The 21380-nt window shown below is 46.3% G+C and overlaps 1 protein-coding gene across 1 annotated transcript in view; it reads left to right on the top strand.

The window, feature by feature from the left end:
* The window catches only part of dab1a (DAB adaptor protein 1a), a 68599-nt gene extending 63359 nt beyond the window's left edge, over window positions 1–5240 (top strand). Inside the window, exon 13 of the mRNA XM_084472571.1 lies at window positions 4648–5240. Coding sequence (XP_084328697.1) covers window positions 4648–4695 — 48 coding nt within the window. The 3' untranslated portion in view covers window positions 4696–5240. The remainder of the gene's footprint in view (window positions 1–4647) is intronic.
* The last annotated feature ends 16140 nt before the right edge of the window (window positions 5241–21380 follow it).

The following is a 21380-nucleotide window of genomic DNA, read 5'->3' as shown; positions in this document are numbered from 1 at the left end:
AACTGAAGCGAACTCAAAGAAGTCGTTTTTGTTCCTGTGAGGTTGTAGTTAGGAACACTGGACTTCTTTGTTTGGGGTCTTATGAAGATGCACCCATATGGTGTTTATGTGCTCAATCACAACTACTTAAGACACCTTGCCAAGCACACACACGCACACACACACACATAGACACAAACACAGTCACACGCATACGCAAACACACATAGACACAAGCACAAACACAGCCACACACACACAAAAGCACACACACACAAAAGCACACACACACACAAAAGCACACACACACACACACACACACACACACACACAGCCACACCTGTGCATTAGACCTAGTTATTCCCCAGCCAAGCACACCTGTGATCGCTGCCACAGCCACCTGTGCCCGGATCGCAGCCAAAAAGGTGTGAGTTTGTGTGTGCGTGTATTTATTTGTGTCTGCGGTTGGGCTGTGGACGCCTGTCGTCCCACAGTGGGGGCCAGACGTACACGTGTCGGGGCTTTTGCGGGAGTAAGCGTTTTTTCTTTTTTTTGTGTGGGCTGATCTCACGGCGCCCAGTGCGGCCGCTCAGGCCTGGACTGTGAAATGGTCTGCTGCCACGCTTGACAGAGAAACCCCACAATGCTCCGCTGGAATGCCCTGGTCAGGTCCAACCGCAGGCACACACAGGGACACACACACCCACCCGCTCGCTCACTCACACAAACACACATACACGTGAGTCCTCGTGTGTATTTATGTGCGTGTGTATGTGTGTCACACACACACACACACACACACACACACACACACACACACACACACAGAGAACCACATATTCCACAGAAAATATCTCTCACACAAACACACACACACAAACACACACACACACACACACACACACACATACACATATCCACATATCCGCACACAAACACACTAATAAAGCAAACATGTACATTCAAATAAATAAACATGTGCTGCACACAACACTCACCTTTATATTGAAAGGATGGAGGCATAATAAACACCAGATATTTAGCCTATCGGGCTCTGATTTGTGTTTCCATTAAAGGGACACTTCACCCATTTGCATTAAGCTTTGTATCGTTAGAAACCCAGTCATGATTTTGAATGGCCGTGCATCATTCCCCTGAGACGAGAGAGATCCGTATCTACCGCTAACACTAAAAAACGACAAGCACTAGTTCCAGTGGGTGGGACTTAGGGTATGGTATAAACGGTATAGAGAGTACACTGGTGGGAATTTGCGCTACGGTATGGATTTTGACATGTGACCGGTAGATCACACAAGCGTTCAAGAAGCAATGATGTAGTACCAGAGACACAGTCGTTAATTTATAATATCATGCGGCGCACACAGCTTTTGGCTGTGTCAATATTCTAAGACACTCCGGGAGCTCCGGCTGGAGACCTGGAGCTTTACATCTAAATTATATAATATAATATATAGACATCGGCCAAAAGCTGTGTGCGCCTCTGGTCCGGATGATATTATGAATACGACTGCGTCAGGTTCTCCGACGTCTCTGGTCCTTCCACATCACTCTGAAGTCACGGTTTAATCTGAGCTTCAGAGAATCAAAGCGAACAATTCCTCCTCCAATTCCTTCTCCACCATGGCCGAGAATCAATACAGGGGTCTTATTTTGCAAACCCGCACCCGACCAGACCCGCTATAAATTGATATTGACGCCTGACCCACACCCGAAGGAAAATTAGACACATTAGATGGAACGCCGGGGAATTACACTACCTGGTGTTGGCATGGTGCTTTAGATTGCTGTGCAAAAAAAGCATATCATCCACTGTGGACGGTTTTAATTGACTCCTCTGCTCCTGAATAACATATCCAGCACCGGAGAAGTCTCGCTCGCAATCGCAAAACCCGCGACCGACCCGCGCTGTTAAGGCGGGTCGGTACATTATTTTTCATCCATTTCATCCAAATTGTGTGGGTCACCCGTCGGGTTCCCGAGCCTGTGCAGGACTCTGGCCGAGATAACCCCCACTATGAGTCTTTACTTGTTGTGGAAGGACCAGAGACGTCTGAGAACCCGACGCGCACACAGCTTTTGGCCGTGATATTATATATTATATTATATTATATAGATACCTATATATGATATAATATATTATTTAGATATAGAGCTCCGAGAGTCCACAAACGGCAAAAATCACTTCTCCTCCTGCTGCAGTTCACTCTGGACAGCAGGCAGTGAACACTGATTGGCTGTTATGTTACGTCCCTTAGGGAGTGATTGTGATTGGCATTGTGGGAGTTGTCGTCTTCCAATCCACAAGTGCCAAAAAGTCACTGTCTGCCTTTTCTCGGTGAAGAAGGCACCAAATTAGAAATTTCTGTTACTATTCGACTACATATATGACCCACTTTCAATACAGATTCATGTCTCCACCGGTGAAATTCCCCTTTAAGCAGCCCATCCCTCCTCCTTCTCCTCGTCCTCCACTTCCTCTTCAACCACCTCTTCCAATACCATCCCTACCACCGCCTCCACCAATTCCTCCTCCACCACCTTCTCCTTCCCTTCCTCCTCATCCTCCACTACCTCCTCCTCCACCTCCTCCTGCTCCTACTCCTCTAAATCATTATCTAGCCCCTTCTCCTCCACCCTCTCCACCAACTGCTCCTCCCCTCCCTCCTCCTCCTCTGCCTCATTCTCCAGCCCCTTCTCGGCTACCTTAACCTCCACCTGCTCCTACAACTCAAACGTCTACCTCCACCTCCTTCTCCATCTCCTCCACCCCCTCCTTCTCCTTCTCCTCATCCACATACTGCTCCATTTCCTCCTCCGCCGCCTCTTTCACCTCATTCTCCACCCACTCCTCCTCCATCACATTCTCCTCCCCCAACTACTTCTCCTCAACCTCCACCGCCTCCATCCCCGTCTCCTCCCCCCCTTCTTCCACCACCTCCACCCTCGTCTCTTCCACCTCCTCATCCACCTCCTTTTCCACCTCTTCCTCCTCCATAATCTCCTCCATCACCTCCTCCAGCACCGTTGGCAGCGTGGACTGAATGATGTAGAGGCGCGGTGCCGGGTAGTGAGCCCGGGCACTCTGGGAATGCTTGGCCTTGTCACTGCTGCTCTCAGCGTCTCTCTGTCACCCCTCTTTCCCTCAGTCTCTCAGTGCCGCTGGCGTCTCCTTTCTGCTGACTGTCTGGGCCTGGCAAGCCCTACGCTTTCAGCTCTGTACCCCCAGCCCACCCTCCAAATGCCACCATAACTACCCTTCAGCTCTTTTTTTGTGTTTGAGCATCACTCCGTTATCACATGACCCTTAACTGTTGAGATGAGAGTAGGTCTGCAGAAGCACTTTGGTTTTTAGTGGTCATGTCATGCCGCACACTGATTCAAGCAGTTGTCTACTGTGGGAAAATTTGCAAAAGACTGCAAAGTTAGTCATTGTCAAGTCTTTGGTTCACGGAAGGTTGAATAGTTTGTCATTGTACTACTCGATTAACCAAATAAAATGGGATTAACTTGGACAAGGATGCTGATCTTGGAAAGTCCTTCCACTCCCTCTCCAAACGTCCCATCGTTTATTTTTGTGTTTTTTTATAAGAACATGTTGCTGATGTTTGTAAGATGGAATTCATTTTTGCATTTAAGCACTGGCGTTTGAGGACATGGGGGCGTTTTCCAATTTGCATATTCATAGAAGGCTACGGTGATATTAACATAAAGGTGTAGAATCCGTGCTAAGCCGTTGTTGTAAAAAACATAATATATTTAATGATACAGGTATAGGTTCAGGGGACCTTTAAGGAACTCCATTTGCAATACACTTTTCTTAAATACGATTTCAACGTTTTCAGCCAAGGCTCTGAATGACCTGTAAACAGACCATATACTCTTAGCAATCTGGGTCTCATAGGGAACTCTGAGAGAGAGAGGTCTTCCGGAAATCATAATAGCACCAGTCATGAGCCTCCAATCAACTTGTCCAAGTGGCGGGTAATTATGTGTATGATAATTGTATGATTACTTAAGTTGTATGTGCTCTGAATGGAGACGCAATGAGTCACAAACTGGTGTTACTAGGCGGCTTGTTTCTTGTCTGTCCCTGATTCATAAGGCACAGGACAGACAGAATGAAAATAGAATGCGGATGGAAATGCATCACTGCGCACACCACACACAGATACCAAAATCTGTTGGCACATGCTCCTCCATTCTCACAATGTGACACACCCAGACACACACACACACTCAGACTCACAGTGGCAAGCAACCACACATAGAAACTCAATACCAATTACACACGCAGCCACAGACAGATTTAGACAGACAGTAGGTCTTAAGGGTCTGTTGTTCTCTGAGAGCTCTATATGGGCGCCGATGCTGAGCGATAACTTTTGAGAGAACCGAAGCCAGTGTTCTACTGCCACCTGGTGGCCAGAGTAGAAATGCAAGCTAATTTGATATTTGAATTGCATTGGTAGCCTAGTTGAAACAATAACCACATTGCGTTCTGTGAGTTAATGTGAAGTGTAAACAGTGTAAACATTTTACTAAGTCGAGTAGACCTACTCGACTTTAAGTCGAGTAGACCTACTCGACTTTGTGACTGTGAATATTCAAGGTTTTTACTGATGCTGTTGTCATTGTTTTTTCCCCCAGAAATGGATGGACTCGCTCTATGCCCAGGTCAACAAAGGGAAAAAATAAAAAAGATCCAAGAGACGTCAGAACCAGACCAGCAACTGGCAAACCAACAGAAACCTTCAGTGTGTGTGTATGTGCTTGCGCAAGTGTGAGTGTGTGTGTGTGTGTGTGTGTGTAAAGCCGGACTGTGCCCCTGCATGGCACCACTGCCATTCCTCCTCTCCACTGTCTAACAACCTCCCCAGAGAAAGCTCCTCTAGCCCACGTACCTTCATCTCCTCCTCCTCCTCCTCTTCCTCCTCCTCCACCTCCTCCTCCTCACGCTCCCTGTAAAGGACAGAGAGAGTGAGCAGGAGAGATGGAAAGACCTATGGTTGATTCCCACTTATATGAGATGGATATCCGTCAACCAGACAAATGATCTTCCCTCCTGCTCCTCAATCTGTGCCAACACCAAGGGCCAACAACTACAGACACACCTGCTCCACCTACACCCATCCAGCCCTCCCCTTTTCCCTCTTTCCTTCTCTCTCTTGCTCCCTCCTCCTCCTACACCTCTTCTTCCTCCTCCACCTCTGACATTTCTCAGACCAGAGTTGTGGCCAGATCAACGCCTCTTCCATCCACCTGTGTGTGTGTGTGTGTGTGTGTGTGTTTTTTGTGTGTGTGTGTGTGTGTGTGTGTGTGTGTGTGTGTGTGTGTGTGTGTGTGTGCGCAGCAAACACCCACTACACTACCCAACTCATACACACACACTGATACCGGAAGACACAAGAGCGACCATATTTCATGTACACGCGAGTGAATCAGTGCGTGTAGCAGAGATACAGTGGGAGGAGCTAGACTCTAACGGGCCTACCAGGACAAATCTACTGCTTCTGCTTGGAAGATCCCTCCGTCTGATTGGTCGGGCGTTTTTTTGTTTTGTTTTTTCCCCCATACATGTGAGTGTCTGCTGGATCAATATGCAGAAAGAGACTCTACTGGAGCGACTCACATACACATGCATACACAGACATGCACTTCCATACATAGACATGCACTTACATGTACAGGTACAGGTACAGGGAACGTGTGTGGGTTCAGAGCCAATATGTTGGTGTTCAACACTCCTACACCCACGAAGACCCAGAAAGACATACAAACCGTGAATCAGACACGCACACAAACACACACACACATTCAAATCACAAAAACAGACATTACTACATATACACCTATCAAAATACCACTTTACACACACACACACACACAAACATTTGATTGGCCAAACATGTTGTAAGTGGCCAGCTGGACACAGGCCAGAGGACTAGACGTGCTACAGAATGGGATCTGTGAAGACATGGATGTTGCAAATCAAACAGATTCTGTGATTGAACTGTTCACTCTCTATAGCTTTTGTACAATACAAATGAAAAAGAAATGAACAAATAAATGAAGACAAAAAAAATGAATTTTTATTTTATAAGTCAAATCTGGCCACCGGGGGCAGCTCTATAGGAGTCATAGAGTCGACATGGCTTTAAGGCATCTGATCCATGGTTTGCCAAGCTCATTTTGTAAATAATAATAACAAGAATCATTTGGTCCAGCGGACTTCTGTGCTATAAAATAGGAAGGCTTCCGTTATGCAAACTCGATATCAACGTTTGTCCTCTACTTATATTTCCGGGCCCTGTCTCAAAGTGCCCCCCCCCCCCCCGGCCCCCGACCCTCACCCCTGGCTTCAGTCCCCTGAGCGTCGCTTCACGCAACACCCTTGTCTCTCGTCTTAATCCTTTGTTGCCCGACTGAAGGTCCCGTTAACCCCCTACACTGCAGCGGCGTATCAAAGTCAGCACGACTGCTCACGTGACAGTAGCGGCTTGGCCCATGTGACGTGGTGAGCCCCCTCCCCCGCTCTACGTCCCACCACGTCTGACCCACCGAGCTGCTCCCTCCTCATTACCCCCCCCCCCCCCCCCCCCCTCCTGGTCCCCCCGGTCCGCCCACCTGGTTGCGGCCCGTCCCTGAGTCCAGTGACCCTGCTGTACATCAGAGCCCCACCGGGGGTGGGGAGGGGGGTGCGGTGGTAGTCCCCCGCCACCGAGCTGTCCGTCTCTCCGGTGCCAGAACATCTGCATCCGGGCCTCAGCTCGAAGCCAGTGACTCCCTATTTTATGGCCTCCAGTCCGCCGCCTCATTTGATTTTCTCTTTTATTTATTTTTCATTTTTGGACTTGTTGATTTTGGTGTTGATTATCTTGATTAACAAACAAAATGATAGACCCTGTTTTAACTTTTACCTCAGCTAACAGTTTCTTAAGCGTAAAAATTGACACATCATTTTTTTATCATTATGAATATGATGCATCCTACAGTGGATTTTTAGATGATTTCGCTTTTTTTCTCTTTTGTTTTGATCTTACGTATTCCACAATGTATTACTGTTGCAAATAAACACATCCCAAATGACTAATATGTCTACTTACACTTTCTTTTACTCCTCTAGAGTAGTTCTTAACATGCGTGAGTGAGAGGCAGAGAGAGAGAGACTAATGGTTTCTGTCTGGCAGAGGTGACCCCTGTGTGTTTGAAAGCAAGGCGGGGGCACACTGCTGTGTTGTAACTCAAGCCTGCTTTAATGAGCTGTCATGTCTCCGAAGTGCTGCTCTGACAGCCTCTAATGCAACATGCCATAAGCTTAATTAGCAACTGACTGCCCAGCCAGGCCATTCACTTCTTCTGTCTTATTTCCATCCACCAGCGCCTCCCTGCAGGATGTATAAACACAGTTAGCACAGCAGTATTAACAGTCCAGAATAAGAGTTTGTCCACAGCATCCGATGTACACTCTGGTGTGTATGTGTGTATGCGTATGTGTGCATAACAAGATTTTAAAGGTCAAACGGTTAACAATTAACCTGGGGAAAATCAGTTTGAAACGTCAGAAATTCACAGGACACAGCCCTCATCAGGCCATTGATACCAGGGGGTTTCATCAACCAATGGGAACGGTCTCTCCACAAGCTAGAGCCATAGTACACAGGCCCTTTACTTCAGGTATGCTCAGTGTTGTAATGTAACGAAGTACAAATACTTTGTTACTGTACTTTACCACACTACATTTCCTAAATAAAATGTGAACTTTTACTCCGATACATTTCTCCTAACCATCTTCGTTACTCGTTACTACAACTTAAAATCAGAAGAAGTTTGAGTTGGTGACGTAATGTCAGTTTGTTGTCATGTCAACCGCCAAGCGCGAAGAAGAAGTCCCGCTTGTCCAGGCATGTCACATTATTGATGCCGTCTTTATATCAGACAATTACTTTTGATACTTAAGTACACTAAATGTCAGGTACTTTAAGACTTTTACTCAAGTAATATTTTAAAAGGTGACTTTAACTTCTACCAAAGTCATTTTCTGGTAAGATACTTGTACTTTTACTCAAGTATTGCTTTCAAGTACTTTTACAAGACTGGGTATGCTCCCCTTAAAGGTCACACAGAACAAGTATTTAGCTGTTCACCTGAACTATAATGTATTGTGTGTGTGTGTGTGTGTGTGTGTGTGTGTGTGTGTGTGTGTGTGTGTGTGTGTCTGTCTGTCTGTCTGTCTGTCTGTCTGTCTGTCTGTCTGTCTGTCTGTCTGTCTGTCTGTCTGTCTGTCTGTCTGTCTGTCTGTCTGTCTGTCTGTCTGTGTGTGTGTGTGTGTGTGTGTGTGTGTGTGTGTGTGTGTGTGTGTGTGTGTGTGTGTGTGTGTGTGTGTGTGTGTGTGTGTGTGTGTAAATACCCCCTTGAATAGCTGTGAGGTCTGTGTCAATAGCCTGGAATGTAAGGTATCAGCTACAGTATAATTTATCATATTTATAGATATGATATACTCAAACATCCGTTTCAATTCCAAAGAGACCACTCGATGGTTTTCCTAAGCATTTCCTAGCTATTTGTAAAGGCTACATCTTGTGTTCACCGATGGAAATCTACTGTTGTAGGTTAGTAAATAGTTTAACAACACTTTCCTACTCGGGAGGCCTGCCACACACACCTGACGACTGACTCACATTCATGGCACACGCTGTGCCAGACAAGCCACATTCCTGAAGGTAAAAACCAGTCCGGGAGCTGTCGATTGTCCGTATGAGGCATTAAATCCTCCACCGGGACAAGACCCGTTGGACGAGACTGACGTTGTTTCGGCAAGGTAAGGAGGATGATATGCGCGTCAACTTCATTCTCACACCGAAACCTGAACGCGATGAGCCTAGAGCAGAGCAGAGGACGCTGATGTTTGTGTCATACTTCCAGACTTCCAACATCTCCTTCAAGTAAATGATAAACGATATATCGTTCAATCATTTACAGAGTATTTTTCGAAGCGATACATTTTTTTTACCAAGAGGAAATGATCGTTGGATCCAGAATGAGAGGCACATGAGAATATCATTGGAGTTGTCTTATATAAACACCTGAAGCGCAATGGATCAGGTACGATTGATTTTATTGAAAACTTCTCAAAAATGACATGATGTAATGCTTTACGACATGATTATTTGATATCCTACAGATCTGTACATTAGGTTACAAATACGTTTTAATGGTTGTGTTTGTCTTCTTTTTTTGTTAGGCTACAGATAACCAAACAAAACAAATATAAAAACAATATTTTTAATCCGAAATGTGTGTGTGTGTGTGTGTGTGTGTGTGTGTGTGTGTGTGTGTGTGTGTGTGTGTGTGTGAGAGAGAGAGAGAGAGAGAGAGAGAGAGAGAGCAATCTATTACTAATAGTGGTTTTGATAACCTATGAAATTGAACATGACTGATTTGATGATTTCTTCCATTTTACAACCCAGATTTTTATGAATCGACCCATTCACTTAAACACCCATTAGAGTTTATTGACAAACAAAGTCATTTTTAACTGACAATAACGATTTTAAGTAATACAATATATTATACTATCACTATATAATAACAATTACTACGAATGTGCTCTTTCTGCCTAACGCTCATGCAGGAGGACACACTGGACTTCAACGCCCTGATGGCTAAGTTCCAGGATGTGGAAATACTCCCGATGCCACCCAGAACCAGACCTGTGCTCCCAGAGAAACCACAGGTCGTCCTCCCTCCCCAGAGTCCCACGCACCACCTGCCGGCAGGGGCCCGGCCCTCCATTCTCTCCTCCATCAACTTAGACAGCAGGACGGTGGGGGCTCCCATGTTGGTCTTCAAGGAGGACAAGAAGGACGGCTGGAAGCCCCTGATACCGCTGACCAAGACCAAGGAGAAGAGCGACGCTAAGCCCAAAGCCGGCAAGGACAAGGACAGAAAGTCCACAAAGGGGAGCAAAGAGAAGCTGGACGTGGAGGATAAAGACCCGCCCAAGCCGAAGAATGGGAAAGACAAGAAGGGGCTGCTTCATTTCAGAACCAAAGGGTCCAGTGAGCTGGTGCCCGCCTCGCCGCCGCCAAAAGGCACCCTCAGGAAGATGACCTTCGCAGGCTTCAAGAAGATCTCCAAGAGAGGGTCGATGGACATGGAACCCATTCTTGACTCCCCCAGCCCGGACGTCCAGAGTGGACTGGCTCCGCTGGTCCCGAGCGGCTCCCTCCCCTCTGTAGGAGCCCCGGCTGCAGCGCACCTGCTGATCCCCGCCACGGTCCCCGAGTACAACCCCATGGCGGCCCTCATGCCGCCCAACTTTATCCCTATCGCCCCTCCCGACGGCCCCTCCCACGCCTCCCTCATAGACAATGTCCTGGCAGTGTCCCACACGGCTCCCTGGCGGGTGACAGAAACGCCATCGGAGGTGGAGACCGCCCCCGACGTGCCTGTTTCCACTGGCTCCAGATCTGCCACATCCTCCCCGGGCCGTCCCTCCACACCCAGCAGCCCCCTGCTCGGCTCCATGGCCGCCCCCAGCCCGGCGCCATCTGGCCCCGGCACCCCACCCCACCGGGTGGAGGTTGACTACTATGGGGAGGAGCTCCCCGTCATGGCCAGCGCTGACGACGTCCTGCCCCTCTCGGCATCTCCCAAGATGGAGCGTCCGGGATCTGCGCTGTCCTCGGCCCTGGAGCGGGCGGCGGAGAAGACCCCCGGGAAGAGGACCTCTCCGGCGGACCAGAGGATCCTCCAAGCCCTGGAGAAAGCTCGCAGGAAGTCTGCCAGGTGAGCTATACGTCTCAAGCACCTTTTTAGATTCATCTAAAGTCTGTTGCACCACTTGCCTGTGGCTGGGGGGCGGGGATCTGTAAGTGCGTTACTCGGCCGTAGTAGTGAACTGTAAAAAAAGTGTAAATATTTACAAATCAACACTGTGTGAATGGACAGTATGGATCTACACTTACAATTCAAATTCCCTCTCACACAAATGCACTTTTCTTCTCTGGAATTTATCTCTGTCACAAAGAGAAGTTCTGCTCTAGCAAAGTAGGACTGCTGGATCCAAGATTACTTTTGCAGTGGTATTGTGTGGCGCCCTTCAATGAAGGGGTAGTTACACCTGCATACCCTCATGGTCTTATCTTGCTAATGAGCCACGCTAATAAATAATGCTGAATAATCTTACACTTGTCCATTGTTCCTCCACAGTCCCTTCACTTCACAGCTAATAGCCCCAACTCCAGAAGGATTCCCTCCCCCAGGCAGCCTCGTTGATCTGCCACCAACGGACTATGAGGATCATAGGAACCCTAAAGCAGCCCACATAAACGGCTTTGTGAACAGTAAGTACAGCAGAGAGCCGGCGGACCCCCCCCTGCTAATCCCTCTCGTCCTTCCCCTGTCTCTCTTCGCCTTGCTCTTTTTCAATTCATCCTCAGTCCATCACCGTATATTCTTGTTTCATTTTGGTTCCACTTCTCTGTAATCATCGGTAATACTATTTTACAATGGTTTCCTCTCTGTCCCCTCAATATTACTCACATACCTGCACAGCTGGCGAGGTGGTCCACAGTCACACACGTAGCAGCAGTTGAACTGCCAAGGCTTGCAGAGATGCTGGAAATGTGGTATGCACACAGCAGTGGTTGCCAGGAGGTCCTAAGTCAGGAGTTGGTTTTTGTCCAAATATTTATATAGGGAGACAATGCATAACAGCACCTCGATACTTCTTGTGTGCCAGAAACGAAGAGCAGAAGGTGGGGCTGTTGGGAGGAATGCCGAACATGTCTGTCATGTGAACATGTAGACTCTCTGAGATGAGTCGTGATCACAGTTCGATGTTTTTTAACCAGCTGCCTCACTTTAATCCCTGCCTTCTGTATTTCAGTCTTAATGTGTGTAAGTATTGCATAATGCAATTGCAGATTTAATATTAAACTAAGACTTTTGCCAGTGTGGTGCTGTCAACACTGATGATAGTCTATAGTCTATAATTGTGTGTGTGTGTGTGTGTGTGTGTGTGTGTGTGTGTGTAATTTTTAAATTAATTTGTTAATGTTTTTCGGGATAAACGTCTAACAAAGTTCTGTCATAGTTTCACCAGACATGCACGTTTAGATAGAATAGATTGTATGTTTTCAAGGAATTCAGGTGATCCGAACTGGGTTGACATTGACACACCAGATATTTGAATACAACATGAAACAGTTGTCAAACATAACTTAGGAATGTATATTGATTGGATTGAGCCAAACTGACAAAACAAGCTAGCCAGCTGTGCATTAGCATGTTGTGACACACGTTTTTACCTGTGTACACACACTCACACGCCACACATCCACTTTCTCACAAAAAAACAAAACACAAAAACAAAAAAAAACACAAGTCCGCCCCCCCCCCCACCCGTCAACAATCCTGCTCGCCCCCCCCCCCCCCCCAAACAGCCGACATGGACCCTGCTATAAGGTATGCATTACAAGATTCTACAGAATCTCACGCCAGCGAAAACCCAAAAGTTGGCAGCCCTGTATTGGTTGACATTTGGAGCCGGTTTGTGTGGCAACATTATCAGAAATTTGTTGCAGCTGTAGAGGAACTCTTGATGATCTTGATTTGGTGTTGTATAACTTAACACATCAGGATGATCATTTGTTGGAGGACAAAATGGCTGTGGAAGTGAGGTGAAAGGTGTCAACTCATTTCATTGCGTTTAACTGCTTAGGCTTCTTGCCCATTGAAACATTTAGCTTGGCTTATCTCACGTATTGCTTCCCTCTTTGCCTATTGAAACCTCTATGTAAATGTATTTACAAGGTATGTTTTGTGTCGCAAGGTACGTCTGAAGAGGGTCCAGACGTGATGCCAGAGCTGATGGTGGTCCCTCCACCTCCGCCCAGAAGGGCCCTCCCTGACCCCCATGTTCTTGGACCCCCTCCACTGAAACCCACCAGGCCCCCCAGTGTCAACCTGACTCCCTACCTGTCTCCGCCCCTGGACGGTAAATATGTCAACATCATTCGTGAACACAAGCTATCCTATAACGCACGGGCCGCTTGTGTGGCTATGATAGAATGAAGCACTATCTTCTGCTGCCACAAATTCAATGTTTACACTATAACTGTGCGTTCACACCAAAAGACACACGTTTCGCCTGTTCGCGCGAACAGGCGAATGTTGCTGCGCGACAAATCTAAATCTGTCGCTGTGCAGTTATGTGTGCAGTTATGTCAGGCGAACTTGTCGCACAGCGAATTTTGTCTGACAACGTCGTTTGCCGGCCAACGGTGCTTTATGCCAATTCATTCTCATCAACCATGGCTGAGATAACCACCATTGCATGTCTTTACCTGTTGTGGAAGAGGGAGAGACGTCGGAATGCCTGTCGTTTATGGGTTAATAATATAATCCGGAGGCGCACACCGCTTTGTGCCGTGATATTATATATATGTTTATATTATATAGATATTCATATATATATATAGATAGAGCGCCGGGAGTCGCAAACGGCAACAATCACTTTCTCCTCCAAGCTGCGGTTCACTGCGGAGTGCAGGGAACGGTTGGCCCAGCCGGTTGAACGGTGATTGGCTGTTTTACGTTACTTCACCCACGTTACCCACAGGGAGTGAACGCTGATTGGCTGTCTCACGCGAATGCCGCGGAAAAGTTTAAATATTTCAACTTCAGCGAATTTGTCGCGCTGCAAATCCACGTGAACGCGCTCGCCGTTGACGTGGAAAAATGTTGTGCCGTCAATCAAATCTTGTCGCAGGTTTCGGCGACAAAAAAATTTGCCCGATACACGTCTCTACGTTCACTTTGCATTGAAACGTGTCGCGGGGCGAAGTGCGGTGTGAACGCACAGTAAGATCGCTTCTATTCGTTTGGGCTGACATTTTGGATTTTAGTTATGGGTAATCAAAAAATGAAAAAGTCTCTACCGGCTCTCCAAACAGCACGTATAAGATAGAGCTGTCGCCGCTTTACATGATGTGTTGTGTGTTTAATACGATGCTCACTACGTTCACCTGCGTCTCCCTTTAGCGAAAGAGATCCTGACCCCGCCGGAGTCCTGGGAACAAGAAGAAACCAGCGAAGGCCTCCCAGAGTTTGAGGACACACACTCCCCCGAGCCCCACTCTCCTCAGCCATCTGAGTATGCCTGGGGAAACGAGGACTACAGTACTCCAAACGGCCACAACCCCGGAAACCCACTTCCAGACACCATTAACTCAGCCTATGAGGACTACGGAGCGTCGGCATCAGAGTTTGAAGTGCCAGGATTCCGGGAGATTCCAGAAGTGGAGCAAAGTCAGGATGTGTTTGATTCACCTGCCCATAGCGCTCAGGATAATAGACCGACTTCCATGTAAGCTTGCGCCCCCATTGAGTCAATGTTTGGATGTTTGGGTTTTTGATTTGATTTAAATATTAGAATTGGAGTCCTTGGCTTTTACTTCTGTTTCTCTACATTTCTGGCTCACCAAGGTTGCAAGCAAATAACAGCTTATTTGAGACTTCCGACAACTTCTACGAAGACGTCAACGTGTCTGCCACAAAGAAGAAAGTCAAGGTGGAGGGAACAAAAAAGCGCAAAGGACCACCAAAGAGTAAGGACTCTTTAAAAATGAATTCCAAGCCACCAAACATCAGCTTTGGGTCAAGGAGTATAATTATTAGCTTTGGGTCCAAAAGCAAGGGTCCAAAGGTCCTAAATTAAGTCAAGTAGTGTAGCTATCTATATATCAAATAAACCATATTTCAGACTTTGGTCAAGTTCCTAACTATGAGAGTTATGTCAAGTAGTGTAGCAGTCAGACTCAGGTCAAATAGTATTGCTATCAAAGATATGTCAAATAGAAAACATATCAGACTTCAGACTTCAAACTATCAAAACGTGTCTACTGCTAAATTGATAGCAATCTGTTTCCTAAGCCAGTGCATACATGAATGAAGTCATAGCAACCCCAAAATTAACCTTTCTTAGAAGTCTGCATAGGTAGTTCATGTAGGGATTGTATTTAAATTTAGGGTTTGGATGTAAGGCATTTACACTATAAAAGTATTTAGTTTTCATTAATGTAAATGTCTAGTCAGGAGGTGTCACAGTGGCACTATTGATTAATATATCATAACTACAATTTTAATACCTTTGAATAGTCGAAACGGCCATACTCTGTCTAGCCCAAAATAATTGTGATCTATAATACATAATGTGCCTATAGGATCATGGCAACGTTTAAATCTATTATTCATGTATTTGTCTCGTTTTCCACAGATCCATATGATGAGACTCCACAGCCAACAGTAAGCAGGATGCCAATACAGAGCGCATTACATGTGTTTGAACCTGTGTTGGTGTGTGTGTGCGCGTGTGTGTGCGTTTGTGGGTGTGGATGTGTGTGTGTGTGTGTGTGTGTGTGCATGCATTTGCTTGTGTGAGTATGTGTGTGCATGCATATGTGTGTGTTTTGTAATTGAAATGAGGCAGGGCTTAGCACATATCCTCATCTCCATTCTCCTTTCACAGAACGAAGAGAAGAGCAAGCTAGGCCGTCTTGGCAAGTAAGGCCCACACTGAGTCTGAGTCTGACCCACTTCTGCTGTCACGGCTTTGTTGTCAACTCAGTGACTGGCCTTCTATCTCCACCCTTGTTGTGTTCCCCGCAGCCACACCCATCCTATTATCCTATTATAATGTCCTGCATGGACATTTTCCCAAATCTCTCTCTCTCTCTCTCTCTCTCTCTCTCTCTCTCTCTCTCTCTCTCTCTCTCTCTCTCTCTCTCTCTCTCTCTCTCTCTGTCTTTCTCTCTCTCTCTCTCCCAATTGTTACAGGGCACATTAAGACATTTTTATTAAGAGATTTAAATATTAAACTGGAAATATCTCTCTCTCTCTCTCTCTCTCTTGACTCAGCTTCAGGGCAGACAAAAAGGCGGCATCTGATGGTCCAGACGAGAAAGAGCTGAAGAAGAAGGAGAAGCAGCGGCTGGAGAAGGAGAAGAAGGAGCTGAAGGAGCAGAAAGAGAGAGAGAAGCGGGAGCAGAAGGAGAAGGAGAAGAAGGAGAACGACGTGAAGAAGAAGTTCAACGTGAGTTGTGTTGTTTTAGGATGCCCGAGAGAGAGAGAGAGAGACGGAGGGGGAGGACGACTGATAGAGAGACAAGGGGGAGGACGACCGAGAGAGAAAGACAAGGGGGAGGACGACCGAGAGAGAGACAAGGGGGAGGATGACCGAGAGAGAAAGACAAGGGGGAGGACGACTGATAGAGAGAGACGAGTGGGAAGACGACCGAGAGAGACAAGGGGGGGGGGGGGGGGGGACCGATAGAGAGACAAGAGGGAGGACGACCGAGAGAGAGACAAGAGGGAGGACGGCCGAGAGAGAGAGACAAGGGGGAGGACAACCGAGAGAGAGAGACAGAGAGACAAGGGGGAGGACGACTGAGAGAGAGAGACAAGGGGGAGGATGACGAGAGAGAGATGAGAATGGTTGAGGAGAACAGAGAGGGGGGGGGAGCAAGCAAACCTGTCTGAATTCATTCCTCTCGCTGTGGCAGTCAGGCTCACCACTAACACGCTGTGCTCAGGCAGACGGAGGCTCACACGTTCTCTCTCTGTGGTATTTGTCTGTCTCTGCGTTGTGTTAATGTGTTAGCATTGCTGGCAATTAAAATAATGAGCAAATGTGTGGCCAATTCTTTGGTTAACTATTTCGGAACAAGTAGACTTTAGCAAACAGAAATGTAACCTTAATGACGATGCTATTATCTCAACTATCTCCAATGTGGTGTCCAACAGAATAGTGTCCCACATGTTTTAACTTAAAAGCCTAGTCTATATTTTGATGGCACACAATAAAAATAAATATGTGTACATGGTATTTTCTTCATAAAGTCGGACTGGACAGAAAATATTGCATATTTGTACTATGAATAATCTCTTGGTTATTAGCATGCCATTCTCTGTGGACCCTTTACTCTGCAACACATAAACCCTTTTCATACATAAGTCTTTTTCCTTGACCTACCCATAGTGAACTTATTGACCATGGTTTACGCACTCCCCCATCCTCACTGGTTTAGATCACAGGCCAGGAGGAGGCTATGTACCAGGCAATGGTAACTGTGACGACGAAGGGCAGCAAAAATGACTTGCCAGTCGAAAGGGGTGAGAACATCAGCATCATCCGAACAACCAAGTGCCCCAAGGGAAAATGGCTCGCCCGGAACAACAGCAACACCTGTGAGTAACATGACATCTGCAAAACAAATGTATTCAAAGGACTGCGCTATTAATAGCATCAAACTAATTTCTTACGTAAGCTCAATGGCATTACACAGATTCCAATTGGCTCTCCTGACTGATTATTTAATATCAAGTACAAAATGGACATGAAATAAAAATCAAGGTACTACTCATATATCTAACCCTTAGCCCATCTCCAGGGTTAGGGTTATCCCTTGAGGTTAGACCTTAACGTGCTACGGTTTAGCGGTAGACACTCCTGGGCTGCACATCATGGCCTGAATGCTAACGCTCCCAGGACGTGTTTTCTCCCAGACGGTTACATATCAGTGAAACACCTGGAGCTGGATATTCAGGAGATGATGCAGATGGGAAAAAGAGTGGCCACCTCGTACCCCGACAGCAGCAGCAACAGTGTCCCGGATGGGGCGGCTACCGCCGTGAGCAGCAGGTGAGTACATGAGCACGATGGAAGGGAGAGCGCTAGGAGATGTTCAACCTTTCCAATGGTTCATTACAGGGTCTCAAGTTGATACATTGTCGTCTATTTTGCCTATTTTTCCTTAGGCATTCAAACAACGAGTCTGAAGGAAGCTGTAAGTGACCAACTTCAAAGTCCTATTTTAAAGTTGATTCTATTGAACCCTGAACCCCATAGTAAAATGTATGTGTGTCTCTGTATGTGTGTATGTGTGTGTTTGTCTGTGTGTCTGTGTGTCTATGTGTGTGTGTGTAGTCACTGACGACAGCGAGGAGTGGAGCGGTGATGACGAGGACCCTCTCACACCCACACACTCGGTAGAGCCCTTCACTCCCCAGTGAGTCCACACCATAGTGAACGAGTTTGACCCCGTCTGTTGTTGTGATTAACGCTGGATCCAGCCAAAGTTTACATGGCTCTCATACGCTCTTGATAGGTCCCATGACATGCCACCAGGTGTGAGTTTGATTAGCCGTTACAAGCCGTTTTGAAAATGTGTCTCTTATGACATCACAAGTGGGCGTGTCCACCTGTGATGTGTGACGGATAGATGAGCAACGTTTGCTACAGTCCACTGGGTAGGCTGGTAGACTGATCTATCCGTCACACATCTAGGTGGACACGCCCTCTTGTGATGTCAAAAGAGACAGATTTTCAAAATGAATGTAACGGCTAATCACACTCTCACCTGTTGGCTTGTCATGGGACCTTTAAGTGCATTTTTCCTATACAAAGTTTGGTCTGTGTTTAGTGCAGCGTTTCTGCTTCAAATGTTTCCCTTTAAAATGTTTATTTTACCTGTTTATAGCAAAGGTTTATTGACGTTATTCTTGACTCTTCCAGTGCTGTGTGTATCTGTGTGCATATCGCTACTGCTTTTTGCTTATTATTTTTAATTAAAATTTAAAATGTATCTGTATAGCCTTAAGTCCTTACCCTACCCATGTGTGTATGTGTGTATGTGTGTGTGTGTGTGTGTGTGTGTGTGTGTGTGTGTGTGTGTGTGTGTGTGTGTGTGTGTGCATTTGTGTGCATGTACGTACGAGCAAAAGCGTGTTTTGTTTCTAATGGGTATTGGTTCTTCACTTACAGGGGCCACACAAGAACACACTCCATGCCAGACTTCGGTAAGACAGTAATCAAATAAATCCAAGTCTGAATCGACCCTTAAGGCTGTGACGGCTACAGTATATTTAACCTTCTCGCCTCCCCTTATCTGAGCTTGGGGGAGTCTTTGAGGAAACAATAGCTACAGATAAGGCTAGTTTATACTAGATGTAACAGGCAGCGCATTCTGACAGGATACAGTGTATGTATGGAACTGCATTTGATTACAGCAAATAATCATTTTTTATCAGGGGACTTAAAACTGAACATCAAGAAGTATTGTTGTGCTGTTGTCATTATCATATTCCATATTCCTTTAAGTGCTGTGAAGTGTTTTTTTCCAAGTTGTTTATGGATTGTGGCCTTTTAGGAAACAAGGAGCTAAGTGCAGTCCACCAGCACAGTCACAGTGACATCAGCACACAGGACCCTTCTATGCAGTAAGTATTCCTTGCTTCCGCCACCACTCTTATACAACTTAGTTATTCTTTTCACCTGTCAGTCAGCCAGTCGTTCAACCTGCTGCACTCACAAAGTTGTCTGACTGGGCTCTTGTTTTTCAGCCCGAAGCATGAAGCACTCCAGAAATTGACCACATTCTTCCACTCACCCAAAACTGTGGCAGAGGAGCCAACTACCAGGTGTGTATGATGTACCCCCCCCCCCCCCCCACACACACACACACACACACACACACACACACACACACACACACACACACACACACACACACACACACACACACACACACACACACACACACACACACGTGTGTGGCTTTGAACTAAATCTCTTTCTATGCTTCCATCCCACTACAGCGCTCAAGAGGAGACCAGTAAGTAAAATATTAAGACTGAAGTGTTCTGAGTCTTTGCAACCTGGGATGATCGCACTTTTTAAACATAACGCTTTTCCTGGTTATATTCTCAGGTCACACGGCTGTAGAGGAAGAAACAGTTTCTTCGTAAGTAACATTGCAACACAAATATGCACACACATACGTACGCACACAAACACACACACGACATTCAGGGCATGTTGTGTAACCAGTTGACAGACGAGTTCTGGAAGTTTGTGTTAAAGTGTTTTTACAAGGACCCGGAGAGAAAGAGAGGGTGAGATAAAGAGCGAGAGAAAGTTTTTTTTTCCGTGAGTGAGCAGGAGGCAGACCAGACATAGACCAGCAGCAGGTCTGTCCCTTGCAGAGGGAGTGTGTGTATGAGCCTGTTCAGAGAAGAGAGAGCGAGAGGCAGGAAGGGAGAGAGACATTGAGATATCAACATTGACTGTCTCCCAACAGGCCTGAGACTCCCCCCACAGGGGAATTAAACGAGGACATCTCCGACATGCTCATCCTGCCTCCCCCTGAACTCTATGCGGACCCCGAAAATGTGACGTCACTGTGAGACCCAGTAGGTGAGAGGGCACATGGATGCTAGCCTGTGTGTGAATGTGTGTGTGTGTGTGTGTGTGTGTGTCTGTGCGTGTGCTGTGCATATGTGTGCGTGTGTGCGTAAAAAAATATAACCAATGCATAATAGTAAAAAAAAAAAGTGAATAATATGTAGTGTGTGTGTGTGTGGTGCGCAGGGACGGCAGTAGCTCAGGAGGTAGAGCGGGGTGGCTGGTAACCACAAGGTTGCAGGAGTGTTGAGGTGTCCCTGAGCAAGGCACCTAACCCTAACTCCTCCCGAGGAGCTGGCTGTCACCGTGCATGGTTGACTCCACCGTCGATGTGTGAATATGTGCATGAATGGGTCAATGTCAGGCAACATTGTACAGCGCTTTGGATAAAAGCGCTATATGAATGCAGTCCATTTATATGTGTGTGTGTGTTTTTGTAATTTTCTGTGCATCTGTGTGTGTGTGTGTGTGTGTGTGTGTGTGTGTGTGTGTGACATAGTGAAACTAAATGGTTTTCTGTTTCCTGATTGACAGACCAAAGCTGCTGCCGATCAGTCTGATCACCATGCAGGCTTGACATCCTACAAAATGTGACACCCAGCGGCCAACAAACGGTCACAGGCTTCATCTATCCCATGGGTCAAAAAAACTTTTGAGTCGATGTGTGTGGAAAGTTACAAGTTGACCTCTGAGAAAGGTTTACACACTGGGGATGTCAAAATGAAACAGCGGTCTCTGATATACCATATGGAAATGTATTTTCTTTTAAAACACATGAACAAGCTCTGAAAGGCATGTGTCCAATGTTACTTGATCAAAGAAAGACTTACACACCGTAACATGGAAACACACAGGTCCATCTGACACTTGTAGAGTATATCTGAATCTAAACAGGGTCACAGTTTTGTGTGTAGTACTTACTGATGTGTTGTTGCTGCAGCCAGAGCCTCACTTTGCCTGTTTACTATTTTGTATACATCTTTTTTGTTTTTCGTTTTTGTAATTATACCAGGATGCCGAAGACGTTAAAAAATATAGTTAACATTTTAAAATGATATGCAACCTGTTGTCATAGTCACAATATTTCTCTCTGTTGTGTTAGATTTTTAATACTGTTTAATATTTTCAGTTTGGT

This window comes from Micromesistius poutassou (assembly GCF_964030765.1).
Source record: "Micromesistius poutassou genome assembly, chromosome: 9".
NCBI classification, from domain to species: domain Eukaryota; kingdom Metazoa; phylum Chordata; class Actinopteri; order Gadiformes; family Gadidae; genus Micromesistius; species Micromesistius poutassou.
This window is presented reverse-complemented; position numbering and strand designations above follow the sequence as displayed.